We start from the raw sequence: 20,143 nt of genomic DNA, 5'->3' as shown, positions 1-20,143 counted from the left end.
AAAAACTTTAGTTTCACTTTATCCAATAAGATTAATAAAGACTGAGAAATGCTAGCCTACAGAGTATGTTTCTACTTTGAAATAATTCCATTTATAAAGTTTCTGAATGAATAAAGTATTTCAAAATGTCATTCACAATGATCCCACATGCTTATGGTAAAAATGATTTTTGTCATATAACTAATTCTATTTTTCCATCTTATAATATTCTATTAAAATTTTTAAAAAATAAAACGGAATTTCATGGAAAAAAAGACTAAAAATAGCATTCATTAGATTCCAAGGTTGAGAGCTATAAAAAACTTTTAAAAACAATTAGGAAAAATCTGAATTTGGAGCAGATATTAGATGTTATTATAGAAATACTAATTTTATTAGGTTGAAAATGATATTGTGGATTGTAGACATGTCCTTATTCTTAGAAAAAGCATGCCAATATACGTGGAGATGAAGTGCCATGATATCCGCAACTCACTTAAAAATGGTCGACAAAGGAAAAAAGAAAAGATAAAACAAATGTGGTAAAATATTAACTAGTGAATCTAATGAATGATATATGGTATGAATTGTAATACTTTTCAACTTTTCCATGGTTTTTAAAATATCTCAAAATAAAATGTTGAAGTAAAAGACTGAATGGAAGCATATTTTTGTAATAAAAATTGACTTAGTAAATTTGAAGAGTTTGACTAGATAGTAACAGTTACAATTCCCAATAGTATATTCAATGAATTTTAGTCAACGATGAATCAGCTGTTTTCATCCGAAAAGAATGATGCCAACCACTAAATACAATTCTTTTATTTATCAGATGGTAGAAATAGGAATCTTTTTTTTTTTTTTTTTTTTTTTTGAGACAAAGTCTCACTCTGGTGCCTGGGCTAGAGTGCCGTGGTATCAGCCTAGCTCACAGCAACCTCAAACTCCTGGGCTCAAGCGATCCTCCTGCCTCAGCCTCCCAAGTAGCTGGGACTACAGGCATGTGCCACCATGCCCGGCTTATTTTTCTATATATATTTTAGCTGTCCATATAATTTGTTTCTATTTTTAGTAGAGACAGGGTCTCGCTCTTGCTCAGGCTGGTCTTGAACTCCTGAGCTCAAACAATCTGCCCGCCACAGCCTCCCAGAGTGCTAGGATTACAGGCATGAGCCACCGCGTCCGGCCTAGGAATGTCTTAATTATATAATGAGTGAAAGAATACAACTATTGTACCAGATTATCATGATATTCTGACTGAACTTATGAATTTCCTAAGTCTTGCTTCCTTTTTGAGTCCACTTTATTTATAGTACAATTATGCAATTTATTAATCATCTAAGTATTACCATTGCAGCTATCAGCCAACTTTTAAAATATTACTTGAGTGAAGAAGGAAGATAGACTGAGTATACTTACATTACGTGCAGATCTTACAGGCCTAATACATTTTTTTAAAACTGCAGTAAAATACATGTAACATAAAATTTTAAAAATTTTAACTACTTTTAAGTGTATAATTTAGTGGTTATTAATTACATTCACAATGTTGTGCTACCATCACCATTATTTCCACAACTCACCACAAACTTTGTAACCATTAAGAATAACTCCTCATTCCTACCCATTCACCTAACACGCCTCGTAACCTCTAGTCTACTTTTTGTACTTTTGAATTTACCTATTCTAGATTGCTTAATATAGGCAGAATCATACAATATATTAATAATTAAACATAATTATTGTTTTCAAGGTTCATCCGTATTGTACCATAACTTCATTCCTTTTTATGAGCAAATAATATTTCATTGTATATATATGTACCACATTTTGTTTGTCCATTCATTTGTTGATTTAGGTTGTTTCCACATTTTTGGCTATTATGAATAACAGTGAGGTGACAGACAAGCATCTGTTTAAGTTCCTGTTTTCAATTCTTTCAGGCATATACTTAGCAGTGGAATTGCTGGATCATATGATAATTCTATGCTTAGATTTTTGAAGAACTATTAAACTGTTTTCCACAGTAGCTGTATCATTTCACATTCCCAACTGCAGTGTACCAGGGCTCCAATTTCTCTACATCTTCACCAACATTTGTTATTTTCCATTTAGTTTGTTTTTTACAGCCATCCTAGTGGGTGTGGTTTCTTGGTGTGGTTTTGATTTGCTTTTTCCTAATGACTAGTGATGTTGAGCATCTTTTCATGTGCTTGTAGTGCACTTGTGTAAGTTCACTGGAGAAATGTTATTCAAGTCCTCTGATCATTTTTTAATCGGGTTGTCTTTGTATTGTTGAGTTGTAGGAGTTCTTTATATATTTTGGATAGTAAGCCCTTATCAGACCTATGATTTACAAATATTTTCTTCAATTCTTTAGGTAGTCTTAATGTCTTTTCATGCAAAAAAGTTTTAAATTTTATTTTATTTATTTATTATTATTTTTTTTACAATTTATTGTATCTCTCCTCCTCCTCCCAAAAGTTTTAAATTTTAATGAAGTCCAACTTACCTATTATTTTTCTTGTTGCTCATGATTTTAGTATCATATGTAAGAAATCACTGTCAAATCCAAGGTCATGAAGATTTACCTCTATGTTTTTCTCCTACAAGTTTTATGGTTTTAGCTTTTATATTTAGGTCATTGATAGCATTTTGAATAAACTTTTGTATATGGTGTGAGGTTGGGGTCCAATCTCATACTTTCGCAATGTGAAAAGCAGTTGTCCCTATACCATCTGCTGAACAGACTATTCTTTCTCCAGTAGATGGACTTGGCACCCTTCTCAAAAATCAATTGGCTATTGATATATGGTTTTATTTCTGAACTCTCAATTTTATTCCATTGGTCTCTATGTTTATCCTTATACTTATGTCACAATGTTTTGATTACTGTAGTTTTATAGTATGTTTTGAAACTGGGAAATGCGAATCCCTCAACTTTATCATTCTTTCTTCAACATTGTTTTGACTATTTGAGGCCCTTTGCAATTACATATGAATTTGAGGACTATCTTTTCCATATCTGCAGAAAAGGCTGCTGGCATTTTGTTAGGAATTGCACTGAATATGTAGATCATTTTGTAAGTATTGACATCTTAAAAATATTAAATATTCCTATCTTTGAACATGGGAATGGATTTCCAGTTATTTAGGTCTCAGTTTTTCAGCAATGTCTTGTACTTTTCAGCAATGTCTTGTACTTTTCAGTGTACAAGTCTTTAATTTCTTTTGTTAAATTTATTCCTGGGTATTTTACTCTATTAGATGATATTTTAATAGATATCTTAATTTCCTTTTTGGATTATTCATAGCTGGTGTATAGAAATGCAAATGATTTTTGTGTGTGGAGCTTTTATCCTAAAACTTTGCTGAATTAGTTTCTTAGTTCTAGTACCTTTTTTGTGAATTCTTTGGGATTTCCTACATGCAGGATCATGTCATTTGTAAATAGAGATAGGTTTATTTTTTCCTTTCCAATTTGGATGGCTTTAATTTCCTTTTCTTGTCTAACTGCTCTGGCTACAACTTCTAGTACAATGTTAAACAGCAGTGGTGAAAGTGGGCATCCTTATTTTGTACCTGATCTTAGGAGGAAAGTTTTCAATTTTCACCAATGAGTATGATCTTAGCTTTTCATAAATGTTTTTTTATTATGTGAGGAAGTTCCCACCTAATTCTAGTTTTCTGAGAGTATTTTTTTTCTTTTCTCATAAATGAGTATTGGATTTTGTCAAATGACTTTTCTGTATCAATTGAGATTATCATGTAGGGCCCCCCCCACCCCAACTTCATTCTGTTAATGTGACTCTATTTTTAACAAATAATCAAGACCTTAGTCTTTGGTAAATTCATACAAATATTTATGTAAATCCCACTATCTTTGGCTGAGAGGACTAAATCTTTCTTTAGCTTGACAATATAAGAGGGATAATAAACAGTTATATATAAAACATTTACCAAGTTTGGACGTGGCTGTTGAAATTTTCATGTGCTGAAATTTGTCTATGTTTAATATTCTTTTGTATAAAGGATCATGAAATGCATTGTAATTTTTTCTTCATCAATGTGGTGAGACCTTGGAACAATTTTTTTTTTCAATTTTCACAGCTACCACTGTGTTAGATTATCACACCTAGTTTAAGTTGTTATAATCTCTCCTTTAGATTTCTCCCTTGTCTGTTCATCCTTCCTATGGCATTATCTCACCTCTTCCCTAAAATTTACAGTAGTTCAAATCCAAACATACTTTTCTAGAACAGACTTTCTTATCAAATGTAAATTCTATTCTCATTTTTTGCTATCTATAAAGTTCTCTGCTTGAGTCAAGAAAAGCTACTTACTGAGTGTTGAGAATATATTCCATATGTCCTCTTTGCAAATATCATCTTCTCTACCCAGAATGTTTTTACTGCTCTCTCCCTTACTGCTCTCTCCCATACCAATGTATCTCTTTCTTCCTTTGAAATTTACACAACTGATTAGCCCTTTATTAAGTTTATCCTTGACACTGTACTTCCTTTCTAACTATTCTAAAAAAATTTTTTTTCTGTATAATTTTCTCCCCCATCTAATTGCTTAGTGTCTTTAGGATAACTTCGCTATTTCTTTTGTATTCTTAAGACAATGGGAGTGGAAATGAAAAAAACCAACCAAGGGCTTTGTAAGTAGACTAACTGAAACTCTACCACTCACCACAGGGATGTAAGGATTGAACAGAAAAACAGGTAAAACCTCCTAGTATAGAAACAGTACAATTTCTGTCTCTAGTGCCTACAACAGAAACTCAATAAGTTCTGTGCATTTAAATAACTGTAAATAAGATTTCCAAGCAAACCTTTTTTTCAATTTCCAAAGGAAGTCTCACATCTCTTCTTAGGAAAAGCTGAGGTGTTTCCCTTTGGGGATCCAAATTAGTCAATTCAGTGAGTATTTCTGGCCAGTCACGAACATGTTGCAAGGGTTTATGATATGGTTTGAGTTGAAGGCCTAAAAAACATCTTTTCTTTTATAAATGATAATGTAAAAGAATCAATTAAACCAATACATAGAAACTTTATATTAAATTATCTGCACTTAAGTGCTTAATATTCACAAATTAAAGGTCTAAATTTAACTAAATATTTATTTTAATCAGTATTACTACCCAATTTGTAGTTTACTGCTTGTTTTTAAGAACACAAGAATTACAAGAAAATTCTTAAAGAAAATGTATAGAATGTATACAAAATCCTTGATTCCATTATAGCCTATTTTTGATGACACAGTAAGTAGAATTTCATGTTAAAAAGATACAATTAAACCATTAAATAACCAGTCATATCAATCAATTAAATTCTTTATGCATTTGCAATACTTTGAGGGACAAGTCTATTATGGCATTAGGCTGATTTTATATAAAAATGTTGATTTTAAATAGAAAACTAATATAAGAAAAAAGAACATCTGTATTATTTTGAGGTGAGCACTGAAAATAAAGCCAAATTGTATGAGCACAATATTTAATGGTACTCAAATCAGATGCCATTGCCAGAGAAGAAAAATGTTGCTTTTTACTACTTAAAAAATGCTTTGAATGAAGGAAGGAATGGTGGCCCAGGGGCTTACCTGTTTCAGCAGTTTAAACACTAATAATTTATATGAAAGAGAAGAACATTGTATTATTTCAAAATTTAAAAGTTAGGAATAAACATACGTTATACATAAGTTTACTAACCCACTCCCAAAAAGGAATAGTGAGGTTCACACAACAGAATAAAAACTTTCTTACTGAGGTTTTCTGAACAAATCCAAATAGTGAAATATTGCTGTGTTTCTTGAGAGAGACGCATTCCTTCCATTATCTGCTGCACTGTGGTATTATTCCCATGCTTCAATTCAACAGAACGGTATGATCCATCCATTCTGTATATTCGAACTTTTTCATACTAGGAAAGGAATGACAATAAATTATGCAACCTGCTTAAAAATTACATATCAGAGTCCAACAAGGTACTTTACTTTCAATTTCATTTCATATTATTATAGATTTATGACTTGTAAAATATCAGAAAAACTGCTTCAAGTAAGATTCTGTTGGCAATATTTAAAAACATTTAGGCCAGGTGCGGTGGCTCACGCCTGTAATCCTAGCACTCTGGGAGGCCCAGGCAGATGGATCGTTTGAGCTCAGGAGTTCGAGACCAGCCTGAGCAAGAGCAAGACCCCATCTCTACTAAAAAAATATAGAAAGAAATTAGCTGGACAACTAAAAATATATATAGAAAAAATTAGCCAGGCATAATGGCACACGCCTGTAGTCCCAGCTACTCAGGAGGCTGAGGCAGAAGGATTGCTTAAGCCCAGGAGTTTGAGGTTGCTGTGAGCTAGACTGATGCCATGGCACTCTAGCCTGGGCAACACAGCGAGACTTTGTCTCAAAAAAAAAAAAACAAACCCCAAACATTTTACTCCATTATTTAAGTTTTCTTCCTCTGGATGGTTCACAGTCAAATCAGTTTGGGAAACTAAAGAAAATGTTTTTTTAAAAAAACACTGAATTTAAAATTCTTCTGAGAGGATGTTTTAGAGCTTTTCATGTACAATGTAAACATCATAGGAGAGAATCGAGCATTAGTTAAGTATTTCACGAGCCTAGTGGGTTACAAATCATACTATAGAAATATGCACCAGCAATCACTTGTCGTAAGAGGAATTTGTAATGGAGACTTTGCAGATAAGTTACCAAACAGTGAACTTTGGGCCAGTTCCCTTCTTCCAATTCAGAAAATCCTAGAGACTAGTGGCATTCTTAATAGATTTTTATTGTTATCAGAAGCAAATGATGCCTCCAAATAACTTCCAGGCCAGTTCATTTTGAATAAAAGTACCTGATTCCTCTTATCTTTTGCATTCACAATATAAAAATTATGCCAGGGATAAAAATGTGTTAAAACTACACATTAGAAAATAAATTGAAATGAAGTATAACATAAGGATGCCTGTACTGTTTTATCTATATCCTTGACTCTGTTTTCTGCTCTTGGAATAGTGTTTTGACAAAATGCATATGAGTGTGTGGTATGTGTGCAATATTCCTTAAAGGCAGAGATCATATATGTTTCTTATCGCTTTCAGCATCTTATGATACTAAATTCACAGAGCTACTCAACAAATTTTATTGTCTAAAAGGAAAGGCTTAGGTATATGGATTATATCTGTTGGTATAAAGTCTTTTATCCTTTATCTGTTGGTATAGATAGATCTTTTGATCTCGTTTGCAAGTTTTCAAATAGTTTTTAAATTAATCATAGCTGGATGCCTATTATCCCAGCTCCTTGAGAGGCTGGAATGGGAGTATCACTTGAACCAGGAGTTCCAGGCTACAGTACCCTATGATAGCACCTGTGAATAGCCACTACACTTCAGCCTGGGCAACACAGCGAGATCTCGTCTCAAAAAACAAAAAATTAAATTAATGTTAGCTTTATCATCACTATAACTTTTAAGCATAACTGAGCTTCTTCTAATTGTTAATTCTTTTCTATCTTAATGTCACAGCTAATTATAAATTAAACTTTACTGTTTTTAATACAACATTATTTTAACAGCTATGTGTTCAGCATTAGGTTTATGAGTTTATTTCAAGCATAATTAGATGAAAAGGCTAGGTTGGATTAGAAGAATAGAAGAGCTAGGAAATCACCTATTTTATTTTTCTGAGGAGGAAAATGAGTCTGTTATACAAAAACTAACTTGCTGAGAGCAAATTAAGGAATAATGTGCAATGCTTTCACCTAAAAATATAAAATGTTGCCTAAAAGACCTCAGAAGAGGGAAATGCTCCAATGAATAGATTAAAATTACGTGTAATTAGCACATCAAATATAGGAATTACGCAACTGGAAATCAGATTAATTTTAAGTGTTTTGGAAGTTTTATTTATTTAATTTTATAAGTTTTATTTTATTTTTATTTATTTATTTATTTTGAGACAGAGTCTCGCTCTGTTGCTCGGGCTAGAGTGAGCGTCATGGCGTCAGCCTAGCTCATAGCAGCAACCTCAAACTCCTGGGCTTAAGCGATCCTACTGCCTCAGCCTCTCAAGTAGCTAGGACTACAGGCATGCGCCACCATGCCCGGCTAATTTTTTCTATATATATTTTTAGTTGGCCAGATAATTTCTATTTTTAATAGAGTCGGGGGTCTCACTCTTGCTCAGGCTGCTCTCGAACTCCTGACCTCGAGCGATCCACCCGCCTCGGCCTCCCAGAGTGCTAGGATTACAGGCGTGAGCCACCACGCCCGGCCAGTTTTATTTTATTGTGCAAGAGTAGGTATCTGACTAAGAGGGAATGATAACAAGTTTAATACCTATGAAATCTAACAACCAGGTTTTATAGCAGTAAAGAAGCCAGCCATTCATTCATCTTTCCACTCTTACCACTGATCCTCAAATTACCTATCAATGTAAATACTACGCTTGGCTCCAACAATTTATGAAAATAATCCTTACTGGCTTGTTAATGGCTTCCTTCAACAATTTTGCAGCTTCTTCCCAATTATTTTGTTTGTTTTCTTCACAAATGTTTAATGGAGATCTTCCTTGTTGATCTGTTATATGCTAGAAGTAGGAGAAGGGGAGGGAAGAAAAAAGGCATTACAAATATATGGTATTCTAAGGGAAAAATGTCATTTAACTAATCAAAGTTTCATAAAAAATAGACTCTTGTCAAGTGTTAACCATACTTAGTACATACTATACTTAAAATAAACAAAAATTGCCAAAGATAAAAGACTCAAAGCAATAATGAGATTGTTTTTTAAAAGTTCTGATATAGATACAGCAATGGTATTAATACTATTATTTTCCCCTTTATGAAATACTTTTTACTACAAATTCTAGAAAATGGGTGGCAAACTTTTTCCTTTTTCAAGGTATTTTTGGGGAAATAGAATATAAAATGAAAAGAAATTAAATTTTTCTGGAGATGGATAGTGGTGATGGTTGCACAATAATGTGAATTTACTTAATGCCAATGACCTGCACATCTAAAAATGGTTAAAATGGTAATTTTTGTGTGAGGTATATTTTACTACAATAAAATTTTTTAAAAAATTTATGTTCAAAAGTACCACTCATATATTATTCTATAAGGCAAGTGAATTTATTTTTATTTTTCAGCTGACCTGTCAAATGTACAATTGAACATTTTAGTGTCATTAAAATAGCATTACTTATTATTTACTGCTTGAACATTAAAAAAAACAAACCCTGGGAAATACTTACTCTGTCAACTTCTGGATGGTTTAGAAGAATCTGTACTATTTCAGCATGTCCTCCTCCAGCAGCAAAATGAAGTGGAGAACTGAGTTGTCCATTTAAAAGGTTTGGATTGCACTTTCCTTTCTCTAACAATATGCGAGTGGCCTCAACTTTTCCATACCTATTAAAAAAAAAGCAATAAAACTTACCTTAAAAAGTCATCTGAAATATTTTAATTTGGATGCTATCTCAAAGAAATCTAAGATTTTTCTAGGACAGAGAGCAAGGGATCATTAAGACACCCACATAGATGTTTTCAGTGATTAGGAATTTCTTATGAGTTATCAAATTCAACTGTTTCTATTTCTGATCAAGTGGGAGAAAATATAATCTCAAATATAGATACATAAGATGACAGAAAAACACACCAAAGTAGAAAAGTTATAAATTAAAGAGATACAATTTTTAGTCAAAAACAGGTTCTTAATCAGAAAGTAACTCATAAGAAAGTTAGTAAAAATGTTTTTCACTTAGGCCTATAATTTACAAAACAGGCCCAAAGACATAATTCTATGTGTATATATGTATTGTATATTAGACAATGTGGGAGACACAAAGATATATGAGATACATGGTCTCTGCTCTGAAAGGTTTACACTGTAATCAGAGAGGCAAAATATAAACATGGGATAAGTTACATAACATGGTAAAATTTAAGTACTGTAATGGTTTAGGATAATAATCAACAAAATAAGGCACTTCATATTTGTGAAAGCAAAATAGCATATAATTAATGCTTTAAAAAATATCAGAAGACAAAGAAGTGACTCTTAAGTCCTGAAAAGTGTTTTGATAGAAGAACAATTCAAACTGGATTTTTAAATTGAAAAGAACTGAAGAGATGTTGAACAGAGGTAAAATATTTTAGATAGAGGGAAAAGGAGTGAGCAAAGCAAGGTCTCAGAAGAGTACAAAGCATGTGTCAGACATAGTGAGCCAACCATTTGGCGAAGAGCCAAAGACTTAGGTAAGGCTGCAATCTGAAGCAACAGTGGAAAGTAATTCATTGTTTGGATATAAGCAGGGAAACTTGGTTTTAGATATGGTGCACTGAGGGGAAAAGAGCACATCTTTAGAACCGATCTGATTTGCCCTCAAATTTTCCTCTCTTCCCCTTTACATACACTATGGTTTTCCTATATCCCAAACCACCCATTTGCATCCTACCCCTTCTTATCTAGGTGATTTTTGACTCTCGTTCTTTGCTCATTTTGTTCAGGTTAAATTCCACATGCCTCTGAAACAGTTTAAGATCTACCTCCTCTATATTCCCACTACGTTTTAGCATTTTATTTTTGCTTCTTTTTTAAGACTTATTTCATTTTTTGCCTAATTTCATCCTTGTTTATGTACATCTCTTATCAGCCTGGAAGTTCCTGAAGGGTAGGGACAGAGTCTTTACATCCTCCAAAGTGCCTTATGCACAAAGGATAAATGACTAAACTGTTTAATAGGCAATTGAAAATGAAGGATTGGTACTTAGGTGAAGGCAAAGGCTTAAAATATCTATCTGAGAATACATAAAATTGTCTAACTGAAAAGTATTACTGTTAACGCTGGGAGAATGGATGAAATCTTTCCGTAAGAGAATTTAGAGAAAGATGATCATCTCAGAACAATGAAATCCATCCTGAAAAACACCATTTCAAGAAAAGATAGTGGGGGAGCAATTCAAGAAGTAAAAAAAGTATAATTAATACAAACATACATTTTGTGTGATGATTTAAAGTTTCCCAGGTATTACCAGTTTATGAAAAAAGAGAAAAAAAGAAAAGAAAATTCCCAGGTAATTTTTTTTTAAAGAGACAGAATTTAACTCTGTTCATCCACACTGGAATGCAGTGGTGTGATCACAGCTCACTGCAACCTCAAACTCTCAGGCTCAAGCAATCCTCCTGGTTCAGCCTCCCAAGTAGCTAGGACTATAGGTGCGTACCACCATGCCTGGCTAATTTTTCTATTTTTTGTAGAGATGAAGTCTTGCTTTATTGCACAGGCTGGTCTTGAACTCTCGGCCTCAAGTGATCCTCCTGTCTCAGCCTCACAAAGTGCTGGGATTACAGGTGTGAGCCACTGTACCCAGTTCCAGGTACTTTCTTACATAATTACTTAATATAATCTTCACAGCAACATATGAGGTGGGCAGAGGTATTTTCATTGCACAGATGTGAAAAATGTAGCTTAACCCAGTTAAGTAACTTGCCCTAGGTCTCACTGTTACTAGTCAGAATTAGAATCTGGTTTTGTGAATCTTAGTACAGTAGCTTCCACACTATGCCACATGCTTGGATCACAGGATGGAGGCCAGTATTTCAATAATAATGATAAGGTAACAATAATATCTTACATTTGCACCGACCTTCATTATAACTCCATTATGACCTTTCAACTCCAGGGGTGATCAACAGTATTAAGTGCTGCAGAGCAGGGAAAGAGATTAAAAACTCAGAAAAGGTTAAGAAGATTTACGAAGAGTGAAAAAGAGAAGGCAGATTGTAGCCTACTCACCTTTGAAGTTTAGATATGAAAGGAAGGAAAGAAACAGGATAGTAGCTAGAATAAGCAGCAGGTTCAAATTAAGATTCCTTTCAAGGAGGGAGAGAACCATGCATGTATAAGGACAAAGAGAAAGACAGTGTGGAAAAGGAAAGAGTGAATTTAATGGGGAACAGGAAGGATTTTTACATATACACTCTATGATACAGGAGAAAGATGGGAACAAAAACTGATTAGCAACGGAAAAGGACATTTCTGATGACTTCAATTTTCTTTGAAAATAGGGAGTAAAGAGAATATAGAGGGTTATGAAAGTAGAAAAATAAAGTAATGGAAGTTTACATATTTACGAATAGAAAGGTATAGAATAGCTTGTAGGGTAGGACTAACAGGCTGACAGAATGAGTGAAATAAAAAAAGTATAGACAACTAAGCTATAGTGAAGGCCCAAATGTAATCAGGGAGAATAATTCGCAGGGAGCCAAATCATCACTGTTTAAAAAACACTCTCTAGTAATGATCTGAAGCCTAAAAGTACTATCAGAGAAAGAAGACACTGATTTGATTCAAAATAGAGGGACTAGCATAGGGGTACAGGAAGGATAAAGAGGTGAGAGAATATGGGATGTCAGTGAGACATTTTCTGAGTGGCTGACAAGTTTTCCATGTGGGGTAAAAGCCAACTTAAATAGTGATTCTAGAAAGTAAAGAATAGTTTTTAGGTGTCTGGTTACCAAATTGGAAATGTTAAAAACTTAGAGAAATCTTAGGAATGATCTAATTCAGTGGTCCTCAAAAAGTGATCCAGAAACTCATGAAGAGCCTTCACACTTTTTTTAGGGTTTCCTCCAACTAAACGTATTTTCAAAATAATACTAAGATATTATTTACCCTTTTCACTCTCATTTTCTTGTAAGTGTAGTGTTTTCTAGAAGCTATGTGATGTGATATTGCCACAGACTGAAGGCAGAAGCAGAGGTGAGAATCCAGCTATCTTCTATTAAGCTAGACATTTGTAAGAATGTAAAACAATGCCATTCTTCTCATTAATTTTATTTTAGAAAACATGGTATTTTTTCATACAATTATGCTATGTTAATATACATGTTTATTGTTATTTTTAAGCTCTTTGAGACCTTGTATTAATAACTTTTAAGAGTAAAAGGGGGTACTGAGATCAAAAAGTTCAAGAACCACTTATCTAAACAAAACTCCCATTTTAAAGATGAGAAAACAGACTAAGAGGGTAAAACACCCTCTAACCTTATAAGACAGGACCAAACTCCAGTGTCTTGAGTGCAACAGCCCAGTGTCATCTCCTAAATCCTTGTACCAATTAATGAAAAAGAATACATTTCCAAGACAAAGTAATTTAAGCTCTTTGCAAAATGGTTAAATCATTCTTTATTCAAATTCCCACCAAGCAAATGATGCACCTGATTAAAAGTATTGCAAGGTGACCCATACTATTCCTGTTGTATTAAACTTATTTCCAACTGACAGAAAATTAATTTTATCAAAGGATAAAACTCTTTTCCTTGGTATATTCAAGTAACAAAAATTTGCTATTAAAAAAATATTACAGATTAATGAATTTTAGACGTAGACATCAAGATCTTTGCATTTTTACAATACTTACCCATAAAAGCCAACATTTATTGAGAGCTTAGGTGCTCTCAAAAGCACCTTATTTTGATCTTGTCTTTTAATCTTAGAGAAGGTACCATTTTTAAGACTATCTTGTAGATAAGGAAATAGACCCTTGGAGACATTAAGTAACCTGCCAAAGGTCATACTTTCAGGAACTAACAGTTGGGACTGAAACCTAGGTACATTCCAAAGCACATTATATGCTATATCACACTTTTGTTTTTATGTAATAGGTAGTTGAAAACATCATTCTTTGATTAGAGAAGAAAATAACCCCCGCCACAAAATAGGACAACAATATAGCCAAATACAAATTTGGGATTCTTAAACTAAAAAATTTACTGCCTTTGCCTTTCCTAATTCTATGGTATATTTTCTTGAGATTTGAACTATTCTCTACCTTTTTTTGTTTAGTTCTTTTCGTTAGCACATGATAAAGCATGTGATTTCTTTCTGCTGCTAGTATTTACTGATACTCTGAAGAAACAATTATTAGTTCAAAGACAATTTAGGGTAACTCTTTCTAAATCTGAAAATAAAAATTCCCTGTAATGGGAAATATAACAGCACATTTACAGAATAAAAGTATGTATTTTTAAGAAAACAAAAAAAAGATACATGTAAAAAGCAACTATATTTAGCTGCTTGATCACAAATATTAGAATCACAGAAATCAAAAGAATTTTGAGTTGGAAAGAACTCTAGAAATTATCCAATTATTGCATTTTACATATAGATAAATAAACTGAGATGCAGATAAGTACCTTGCTCAATGTGACACAACTAAGACACTGTGGACATTTTCTCAGCAGTAAATAATGTGGTACTTCTTATATTAGCCAAGGAAGTTCACTTTAAACAATAAGTCAAAAGCAACTTTCCCATAGAAACAATGCTAAAAAACTTCATTATGTCCTTTCTAGAGGATGGGCTAAGCAAATAGTTAACTTACCACTCTGAACACTAATTCAGCCCAGCTGAGGGAGAAAATTATGTGAGAAGAGTAATAGAGCAAGAGCTACATTGGGCAACTAGTGGAAAGAGCTAACCCCAATCCTGTCCCAACTCTCAAGTCTAAAAAAAGTGGAAGCCTGTTATTCTAATGAAGGCTTTTGGAGGCTTCTTGATACCACAGCTTCCCTAAGAACTAAAAGAATACTTTCCTAACATGATTCAAAGGCAAATCATAAGTAGTTAACACATGCAAATTTTACGGTAAGGATAAACTAACATAACATAACCCCAATACAAAAACAGAAGAAACTGCAAGGGTGAATAAGGGACTTTATGCTCTGTAATGACATTTACTAGTTGTTAATTATACTGGGCCTGGCAATGGCTAAGAACACTGATAGTGCTTTTCCCATGAGGCATACCTTGCAATTCTGAACAATGGCACATATAGAGGAATCAAAGATCAAAGTAGAAGGCTCATACAGAAAACATGACAGAGAAAAAGTGTCTGAAATGAGAACAGTTTTGAAGAAAAGCACTAACATTTATAATTAAGAATTCATTCTTTCTAAAAAGGATAAAGTAAGTAAGCCATTTACCAGCACGCATAATGAATGGGCGCCCAGTGATCACTATCTAATTGGTTGACTGAGAATCTCTCATTGAGAAGACGGCTTAGTAATTCTGAATCTCCTTCACAGGCACTTCGGTGGAGAGGAAAATCATCTACCCACTGTCGTTCCCTAATCATTAAAAAGAAATTAAAAAAAAATACAAAAAGTATTGTTAAAAATCAAATGGTTTCAAAATAAATGTGACACATCTATGAAAGCTGTATATCACTGAACAGATGGAAACTAGTGATTATACTGCATACTAATTGCATGTATAATTTTAAATAATATTTTAACATTAGTATGTAAGTTTTTAAAAAAAAAGCAATGTGGAGTAAAACCAAAACAGTACTTGTCTTCTGTGACACTGCTCATGCTTCTCTGCCATTTTTCTTGTTTTGGAATTTGGATTTTTGAATAGTCTGGAGCTCCTAGACCAAAGTATGGATTTATTACCACTTTATCTACCTAGAAAGGGAAAACAACAACAAAAACCCCTTAAGAGCTTTGTCATCTTAATGTTTACGATTAGTAATAGATGTATTTATCTTAGGATAAAAAAATTAAACTTGAGATAAAATGTCTTTTAAACTAGAGCCAAAATTCATTCATCTCTTACCCGGTTTGTATATTGAAGATCTGATCCAAACAAAGGGTTGTAAATACAGGTATCTGCTTTTTCTAGGGCTAACATTTTACTCTTTATTTCTAGTGCACTATAGCCCATATGTAGTGAGTTTTCTGTCTGACCTGATTCAGTAGCATATGCAGGGTTTATGACATTAGTTTTTATCCGCTCAAGAGGAGAAGGTCGGAATAAAGCTGGAATAAAGTAAGACTGTGCATGACGTTCATCTAACCACCTGGCAAAATAAAATTAAAAAGAGGTAGTATAATAGAAGTACCTGTTCCAAAAGTGAAGATAAAAAAGGTAGACTATTCATCTCTGATACGTGATACTTTTTAAGTTACCTTCAGATTTTTACAACTTTAATCAGTGTTGGTTGATTACTTCATTTATTATTATTTATTTTTATTTTTTATATTGTGAATCAATTTTTAAATTTTTAACGATTTTTTAAATTGATGCATAATAGATGTACATAGTTGCATGGTACACATAATAATTTAATACATTCATATAATTTGTAAAGATCAAATCAGTGTACAAGTACATTATTAATAAAAATTTTGTTAATGGACACACCAAACAATTTTTAAAAATGTATATGCTATTATAATAAAAACTTCTTTCAAAAAACACGAAGTACTTTAAATATTTAAACCACTGAGATGTAGGTGACATCAGCCCTATTGTTACAGAAAGACAAAGACATGAGAGGCTGCATGACTTTTTCACTGATAAAAGTAACCATACCAAATTTAGTTTTATAATAAGGCAATCTTAATTATTAAGCCAGAGTGGTGTTTGTCATTTCTGAAGAATAAAATTAACATGCTGTAAACAGACCAGGACAATCCTGTCTTGGGGGTTTTTCATTTTTAAATTATAATTTAAAAACTTACCATTTCTTAATACATGCATTATTATTTTTTCCCAAAAGTGTCTGTGTCTATCAGAACTAATTTCTACTACAAACATGTATTTGATTAATTAAAAAATATTTGTAATGGCATTTCTTACTTATCTAAGGCTATTAACATCCTTGCTGTAAGTGTAGCAAAGTGAGTACTGGATTCACTACAGACTCGCATGATATCTTGTAAGCAGTAAAAAATTGGGCATCCTGGAGTATAAGTATATTTAGTATTATCTGAAAAAGAAAAAGGAAGAATTATGCCATCATATAAAAGGTTTACACCTACATGTTTTCCATTTAAAAATATACAATATGTTAAAAAAATTAAAACTTGCTAAGTATAATATAAATTATTCTAGATTTGGAATTAGAAGGCTTGGATTCAAGTGATGGCTAGTTCTGTAACCTTGTCCACTTGGGCTAATGAAGCATTCAGAATCTTGGAGGACTAACAAAAATTGTTTTCTCTTTCTCTTCCTCAACAATGTTGTAAAACTTATTTAAAAATTTCCAACAACATTTAAAATACTGAACTTTTAAATCTAAGTATGCCTGGGGAAATATATTTGGAATACTAGGGCCGACTAGTAAAATATGTGTAAGTACTATGTAGGAGTGGGCTGATAGCATGTTCATGGTGGCTCATTAATATAGTGTATTATCAGCATTATTACTATCTTACATGACACCAGTACTCCACACTTTCCAAAGTGATTTCAAAGCTAATACCTAATCAAATTTTTCCAGCACTATGAATCAAGTGGGGACAGGGGACATTATCGTACATATTTTACAAATAAAGAGCTAAAGATTAAACAGGAGATTTGCCCAAGGTCAAAAAACTGGTGGGCTGCAAGGTCTGCACTGAAACTCAATATGTTTTTTATTATTCTAGGATGTCAAAGGCTCAAATTAAATTTTCACATTAGATCTACATTCTTTAAATATTACCAATACTATTGGGCAGAGTATTTTAGAACTGATATTGATCCTTTCTTGTCCCAAATATAAGACAGGTTCTAATCAGAATCTGTTAATTTTCCAGAATACTTAAATATCAATTTCTATTGTATCTATGGCATATCTTTTGAAAAAAAATCCCTTATTGTAACCTGAGCAGTTTTAATTTCAATCATCCCTTCCCTCCTTACTTCTTCATCCTACTTTTAAAACTGAAACAAAGATTACTGCTCAACCAAGAATGTTGTATATTACTCTGAAATCAAAACTTTTTTAGTAACAAATTTCCCTTCTATTAATCTTAAAACATGTATTTTACATTACTATAGCAGTAACTATGAATGCAAATTCCTAAGTTCCTCAACAGACTTTCACTTAGCACCTAAAGTACATAAAGATTTAAGACAAATTTAGACTTTACCTTTGACAACTGATGGAACAATAAATAATGCTGCTTCTCTGCCCATCTTTTCTCCATCCAGAGGAAATTTTTTCATTAGTACCACTCGTTTTCCTAATCATTTTTTAAAAAGTCAGCAAAGATAAAAATAAATAGGCTTTTAAATTTTATAAATTACCTTGAGATTTAGAAAATAGGTATTTTAAAAGGCAGCATTAAGAGGAACTAAAATATTTAAACAGTCTATTTTATTATATGCACGAATACAAACTGATAATACTAATAATGCAAAATCATTCTGTGGATAATCAACTTGTAGATTTTAGGTCCTGGTGTTGACTCACTGGAAGAAAAGCTTCTAGTGGTCTTGACTCATTAGAAGGACGTTTCTAGTGGTCTTGAGTCACTAGAAGAGAAGGCATACATTTCCTCACTTAGCTGGGATATAGACGGTAAAAATTTTACTACATTCTGAATGTATTTACTACATTCTGGTATGTGTAAGTTTTTAAGTTTTAATGTTTAGTAGCTCTTCATTTAACATGCAACCTCCATCCTCAATTTCAGTTTTTATTAAAATCTGATTGGGCTACAAACTATTGTTCTGAGTTGTAACCACCATTTTTAGTCTGTTTTTCCTGAATTGGCAATAAGGGGCTATAAATAACAGCCTACAAGTCTTGTATTCTAAAACCCCTCATCCTCTAGAAACATTTGCTGTGATATTTATCAACCCTTCCAATCTCCTCATCCCAAGAAACAGAAACTTGTTCCTAACCCAGGTAGGAATGCCTAGCTGGCAGGTAGGATGCCTTCTGTGGACAGGTAGATACCATGAGATTTCAAATAGCTTCATTTATTCACAAAATATTGAAATCACTATTTATGATTATTAAGGCCTATTATATTATAGCCCCCAATTATTTTACAAAATGGACACTTGTATAAAATTTAAATGTCAGATACAGAATATTATTCTAATAAATTCCAGAGGCACAATTTCTTTTATCCAGCTTGAGGTCTTATCCCCCCTTAATCTTTCTTGCCTTGCTGTTTCTGCAAATCCAGTTCTGACTCATTGTTTAATTGCCCACTTTGCAAATTATGTATGTAACTATCAGATCTGTTGTAGAACAAAAAAAAAAAAAAAAAAAAAAGCACTGACTACAAATTGGGAGATGAGGGTTCTAGTCGTAATTACTCTACTAATGGCAACATGTTCTTAGCAGGTGACAACCAATGTCTGCATTTCCATTTTACAGATGTGAAAATGATCACATACCAACTCACAGGACCAATTTAAGAATTTCAGGAATAAGTAAGTTAGACAGTACTTTGTAAACTATATATAGCACTGTATAAAAATGTGAAGCATATCTACTGCTACTGTAGTCATTTGTGATTTTCACATGACATTTATGTAAGGAATCATATTATAAAAATATTTCATAGTTTTAGAAAAACTCAGTTAAATAGGCATGGATCATTAATATATTAAGCAAAACTTCCCTATTTTAATTTATCTTATTAAAAGCTACCTGAAAATATATTAGTACAGTTTACTATCTAAGTATACAGGGCAAAATTGTGCTAGACATGTTTCAGGGTGCCTGTCCACTCATTACTCCTCCTAAGGGAAACTACTCAGTCCTTTAGGCCAGGGGACAATTTTGTTAACACGGACACCTCTTCCATATCCCCTCTGGGTGAATGGACCTAGTGGCAGAGCTTGGTTAATTCACAGCAAATTATGACTTGTCTATTTCAGCTCAAATATGTGATGGGTGCTAATCAGATTTCTGTCTCAGAGATTTGGCCTCAGGATAGATAACTGTAACAATTTGGCGACAGTGGAATAAGTTTGGATGAAAATTTATCACAGAAGTCCAAGACTGAGGTAGAAAAGACTGGCAAATTTGTGGCATCCAAAAAGTCTTTCACATGCCCTGATTATACAAAAGGACAGTTCTCCCAACCCCCCTCTCCCATTTATTTTTTTTTTTAGCTAAGACTGGTTTCCTAATCATTTTATTAAAAAGTGAATCAGATAATTAGGGAAAAGGGATTCTCTTTGTGAGACTCAGAACGTATATCAAAGATCTGTAAATTTATGCAGGAACTTCTTATAATCCTGAGTTACAATGCTTACAGTCCCAACTCACAAAAACCCTTCAGGCCCTACAGAAGGAAGTAATCTATTGGGGAGCTAAAATATAGTGAATGGTATCCCCAAAAGCTATGAAAC

General features: G+C 33.0%; 1 protein-coding gene across 1 annotated transcript in view; it reads right to left on the bottom strand.

The window, feature by feature from the left end:
* Positions 1–20,143, bottom strand: part of KRIT1 (KRIT1 ankyrin repeat containing) — a 41,436-nt gene that overhangs the window by 15,403 nt on the left and 5,890 nt on the right. Inside the window, exons 4-12 of the mRNA XM_069461382.1 lie at positions 17,920–18,012; positions 16,643–16,772; positions 15,617–15,860; positions 15,350–15,465; positions 14,983–15,126; positions 9,248–9,404; positions 8,474–8,581; positions 5,750–5,906; positions 4,817–4,968 (exon numbers count right to left, since the gene is read on the bottom strand). Of these exons, the coding sequence (XP_069317483.1) occupies positions 4,817–4,968; positions 5,750–5,906; positions 8,474–8,581; positions 9,248–9,404; positions 14,983–15,126; positions 15,350–15,465; positions 15,617–15,860; positions 16,643–16,772; positions 17,920–18,012 (1,301 nt within the window). The remainder of the gene's footprint in view (positions 1–4,816; positions 4,969–5,749; positions 5,907–8,473; positions 8,582–9,247; positions 9,405–14,982; positions 15,127–15,349; positions 15,466–15,616; positions 15,861–16,642; positions 16,773–17,919; positions 18,013–20,143) is intronic.

This window comes from Eulemur rufifrons, chromosome 29, assembly GCF_041146395.1.
Source record: "Eulemur rufifrons isolate Redbay chromosome 29, OSU_ERuf_1, whole genome shotgun sequence".
Lineage (NCBI taxonomy): Eukaryota > Metazoa > Chordata > Mammalia > Primates > Lemuridae > Eulemur > Eulemur rufifrons.
This window is presented reverse-complemented; position numbering and strand designations above follow the sequence as displayed.